The sequence below is a fragment of the Populus euphratica genome, unplaced genomic scaffold, assembly GCF_000495115.2.
Source record: "Populus euphratica unplaced genomic scaffold, PopEup_1.0 scaffold1366.1, whole genome shotgun sequence".
NCBI lineage: Eukaryota > Viridiplantae > Streptophyta > Magnoliopsida > Malpighiales > Salicaceae > Populus > Populus euphratica.
In genome coordinates, this window is record NW_011501219.1 from 36,449 (window position 1) to 41,632 (window position 5,184).

At 39.2% G+C, this 5,184-nt stretch overlaps 1 protein-coding gene across 3 annotated transcripts; it reads right to left on the minus strand.

Annotated features, from left to right (window-relative positions):
- Positions 1-26: 26 nt before the first annotated feature.
- Positions 27-4,840, minus strand: LOC105117464 (serine/threonine-protein kinase HT1-like). Of its 3 annotated transcripts, none has more exons than XM_011015126.1 (4): positions 4,185-4,840; positions 1,593-2,462; positions 959-1,414; positions 27-438 (listed from the first exon to the last, which is right to left on the minus strand). In XM_011015126.1, exons 2-4 carry the CDS (start codon positions 2,409-2,411, stop codon positions 166-168), a joined length of 1,548 nt encoding a protein of 515 aa, XP_011013428.1. In that variant the 5' UTR covers positions 2,412-2,462; positions 4,185-4,840; the 3' UTR covers positions 27-165. The 3 variants fall into 3 exon arrangements, with proteins under 3 accessions (XP_011013428.1, XP_011013425.1, XP_011013427.1); XM_011015123.1 differs by having other exon boundaries at positions 1,593-2,719; XM_011015125.1 differs by having other exon boundaries at positions 1,593-2,728.
- Positions 4,841-5,184: the final 344 nt, after the last annotated feature.

Consider the following 5,184-nt stretch of genomic DNA (forward strand, 5'->3'; position numbering starts at 1 on the left):
TTGTGTATATTTGTAAAAAGATGACATTTCACGTGAAATTACGCCTACCAATCTCTTAAATTGACCCTCGATTGCGAAGTGTGCAAATAAAGGAGCTTTAAAAAAAACCCTTTTTAATTACAAGTGACCTGGGTACATTACAAAAGCCAAGCCATAAAAAAAGATTCATGTGAATTTAGGTTTGGGCATTGGTGTGCTATTAGGATTCACAGTACCAAGCTTTTGAATCCAATGGAGCATTCCTTTCTTATGATCTTGGCAAGTTGGGTTCGGTACCAGATTCAAGGTTCCATCACGAGCAAGAGAAGATTCAAATTGCTCCAATACTTTTACAATCTGCCAAAACTCTGGCCTCTTGTCTGGTTGCAATGACCAACATTGCTCAATTAGAGCTCCCATGGCAGCAGGACAGTCCCTCGGGATAACAGGTCTTGAATTCTGGATAGAAATTAGAAATTTCAAAAGTTGTACTTTTTGTATATAAAACACACCATTGATTTTCATAAAACATAGAGAACTAAGACAAGATGGGGAAATAATAGAAGGAAAACAAACCAAACCAAACCAAAAGGAAGCAATCAATGGAAATTCTTACTCATACTATCAGCCTGATCCAAACAGTTTCAAATCACCATTAATCTAGTACTTGTGCAGATACCAAGGGTGATGAAATATGTCGCTAGATTTCACATTCCTTACGCAAAGAGAACGAAAACAGCTTTGGTCCAAAATACTCCGCCAAACACACAAGATGGATGCAAAAACATTAGACATAGGAAAACATAAAATAAGGGTTGGCGGGTAAAAAAGGAGTTCATAAATGCAATCAAATGAAGGACAAAGCTTGTACACAGATGAATAAAAACATGGAGAAATGAAACAAGATAGGATAAAATGTACCAGATTAAATTTATGAATTCAAACAAAAATATTGACAACAAATACAATACTTGCATACCTTATTCACTACTGCAAAAGCAGCTTGGATGGGAGTCATATCCTCATAGGGAATTGTTCCAGCCACCATTTCCCATAAGATGAGTCCAAAGCTGTACACGTCAACTTTTCGCCCATAGGATTTCTTTTTTATCATCTCAGGCGCCATCCATCTGTAAGTGCCTGGGTCATCAGCCAGTGAATCACAATATGCCTCTCCACAAGCTATACCAAAGTCAGCAATCTTTAAGTGGAACTCTTGATCGATAAGGACATTCTCTGGTTTAAGGTCCCTATGAATGACACCTTGAGAGTGAATGTATTCCATTCCACGAGCAATGTCCAGAGCAATTGTCATTAATTTCCTTAAGGAGAGAGTTTTAGGCTCAAGCTTGTGCAAGTATGCTCTCAAGGAACCCTCGGATAAATATTCTGTTATAACACAATAAACTGGAGGCTTTCTGCATGCTGCTACAAACTGTATTGCCAAATCAAAATATATAACTTAGAAAGGATTAAACAAGTTAGCAATCTAATACTCATTCCAATAATGATAATTTCAGTGATGACTAAAATTATCAACTATTAAAAAAAAGTTTCCAATTTGCATGATTCCTCTAAGCAGCAAAATTATGTAATACGACCAGACTAATCACCTTAATGACATTTGGATGGTGAAGGTGAGATAGAAGCATGACTTCTCTGTTGAATTGATTCTCTAATCGAGTTGCTAAGTTTCCATTTTCATCATCATCTGGTACCCTAATAAGTTTAACTGCAACAGGTTCATCTTTATATAAACCATGATAAAGCCTACTGTGTGCCCCATGAGCAAATCTAAGCCCGAGAAACAGCTTAGACAGATCAACACTGTATTCATCAGCTGCTTCCACAGCATTAACCTTTCCTCCACCATGATCAAAATACTTTGTCCAGGCAGATTCCTTCTTGCTCCTAAACTTTTCATGACCACCCTTCATCAAGGCTAAATGCCTAAGTGGGCTTGTATTGAGCTTCTCCTTGGTTTCTTTTAACTCTTTATGCAAATATTTTCCTATAATTCCCATGTCTTGATCTTTTCTACGAGGAAGTGGTGTCGAGAATCTCTTATTAACAGACCTTGCTTCTTTAAAAGTATCAGGAAGGATTGTTTTAGGGAGAGGAGATAAAGATCTTTGCTTATTGGTGAGTGGATTTCTCTGAATCTGAGAATTATTAGACATTGATGATTTATGACTGGGAAAGGAAAGTGATTTCTGATTGGGAAAGGAGTGTTGCGAGTTTTGATTAAAAAAGGATTGCTGTGATTTCTGCTTGGGAGAAGCAGTTCCTGTTCCAGGCCTGGATTTCAAGCCCACAATTCTCTCCGTCTGAATATTGATAGGAAAAGAAGCCAGCCTTGAAGAATCCAAACGATGACATACTGTGTGAGAGAAATTAGTCCTCCTTATCCAAGAGTTAGCCTCCTCCTCCATGTCTTTTTGTTTTCCCTCTTCTCTATCCCACCAATTCAATCGCTGAAACCTCTAAAATCAAGAAATCATTCAAACCCATAAAGACAAGACAAGAAAGATACCATGTTATATGCAGACTTCAATCTTATCCGAATCAAAACCAAAACCCATCAAATCCATCATAACCCTTGAAACAAATAGAGTAAAAGCCCTCTTTAACCATCAAAACCTTGACAATCCACTACCAAAAGAAGGTTTTTTATGGCTCTTCAACTGACCCTCTTTTTTCTTGTTCTGGCTTCAATGTAAAATGGCACCTTCATAGAAGCCTAAAAAACCTACAAATCCCAATAAACAAATATAACAAAAAAAAATTATTCACGTCAAAAAACAAGGCATGCTCAACTATTGTTGAAAAATAATGAAACAATAATTTATCACATTATTTTGCCAGGCTTTGTTTGATTTTAATTTTATTTTCGTTGAATAAAGCATGAAATATAGTCTAGTGAAACTTAAACTTTTTTCTACCACCCACTCTCAATTCTAAAATATAGTCTAGTGAAACTTAAACTTTTTAATTTTTCTACCACCCACTCTCAATTCTTAGAAATGAATATTTTACTTTACCTGTTATACAAACAGTGGCAAGCATAAAAAAGTAACTTTATATATCATTAAATATTGCATCCATTTACATCATTATATCTTTTCATTGCAATGAGAATAATCCAATAATAACTTTTGACTTTCCTCTTCCATAAACTTTTTTTCTTTCATAAATGAATTGATGTTTTTAAACATGTTTTGAAGTGTTGTGCTTGTGTTTATTGTTTGGAACAGGTTGTCTCTATACATGGTAGGCTCTTGTCTTTTCTATGTAAAATGGCAAACAAGAAGATGTGAGTTAATTTAAGCATATGTTAGGTATGCTCTGAATACTTTCCAGTTTAAAAGAACAAAGTCTTTGAGAGTCCTGGTGAATTCAAGCAGACGTTTGCTATCTCTTGTGTTACATTAATGATCCATTTCTTTTATTGACCATGAACAATTTCGTTTTTCTTAATCTTCTTGAAGCAGAAGTTTCCAAGCATAAAATTCAATGGCTTTGGATTATAGATCCAATAACTGTTTGGATGCCCCAGTTATGTAAATTGTTGGAATGTGGACACTTTGAATGTGATGCCATCCAGGTTCAATGCAATTCCATAAGCGTTTTAAAGCAAAGACAGAGCAAGCAGCAACGAAAGAGATGCAAATTGGCACAAGCAGAAATTATTGTATTTATTATGATGACAACCTAAAAACCTTAGCACAGGGACTCGTACACCAGAAACCTGAACTAGGTGCGATAAGAACAAAGTTTAACACATGGAAAGAATACTAAAACACGTCCATGCAGCGTACTCGAAATGACATATGCAAACACCCCGATAAAGAGCAAATTTTCAACCCAGACAACAGCAAAATGCACATTTTGGGTTGATCAACAGACCGAGACAGTCAAAGGAATGTCTCAGGGAACTGGACACATCATCAATCAACACAAAAACATAACAAAACTAAATCAGTACCCTTTTTAAGGGGCCCTAATCTACAATTCCTTATTTTCCTTCCTCCCAGCCTCTTTTTCAGGGGCCCATCAACATCACAACAGGGTCTCCGACCCCTCACATCGCATCAAAAACCAATCCGCGACAAATCTGCCACTTTCCATTTCATTATTTTTTCTTTTCTTAAAAATAAATGCAGAAACTGAGGAGGAGGAGGAGGAGGAGGACGAAGAGGAGATACCTGTTGAAGATTCTGCCTCTACAGTGATGACGGCGCGTGCCAGTCACGCGTCGACGCCCGGAACGTCTGGTCCCACGAGGCGACGCTGCTTCGAGGCGTGTGTTGGATGAAGCAGGAGAGGGGCTTTGTATTCTTCTAGATTCTGTCAGCGGTGCAGCCCACCGCTACCTAGAGGGAGATCGAAGAGGATGAAGAGTAGACGGCTTGGGCGGCTTCCATAGCTGCTACACGTGGCTGTTGGTTGCTGTTATTATCTGTTCTTTCGGCAGCCTGAGGTGGCCGCTGTTTTCAGGAGTTGTGGAGGTTGTCGTTGAAGAAAACCGAGGTGAGACAGAGATCGGACGAGGAGGAACCCTGGTGAGATGGATGAATGGTGACAACGCTGCTGATGCCGGCGTCAAGAAGCAAGGTCGGTAGTGATTGTGAGCTGTGGCCGCTGCTGGAAGAGGGAAAGGAAAGGGGAAGAGACGAGACCGGCGATGATGAATTGGGGGCGCAACGAAGATAGAAAAAGGGAAGTTGGTGGCGGAGAATGTTTGTGCTGGTGGGTCTCCCGGCCGGAGAGAGAAAGAGGAAAAGGAAACGATAGGAGAGAAGAAGAGAAGAAGAGAAAGGACAAAGAAGGAGAGAGGGATGATTTTTGTTTTCGCTTCGTCTTCTTTTTTCTCTCTCTTTTGACTTTTTCCTTTTACTTTGGTGGTACCCACCAAGGAAGAGAGAGAGGGGTTTTTTTTAATTTTTCGATTAAAGAAGAATCCAAGTGTCATTGTCGGAGAGAATGAAGCGGTGAGAGGGAGCCAAGCCAGCAAGCAACTGTAAAACGGTACGGTTCGCACGGATAAAATTTATCAAGCTTGGAAGGCGCTGCCGGTGGTGGGTCCCGGGGGCGGGGGGGAGGACTGGGCATTTTCTTTATTTTAGGTAAGATATTCTCCTTTGTTTTGGAAGTGTGTGTACTGCATGATTTGAATTGTATGGCTGGTGGGGGAAATTATAGGGT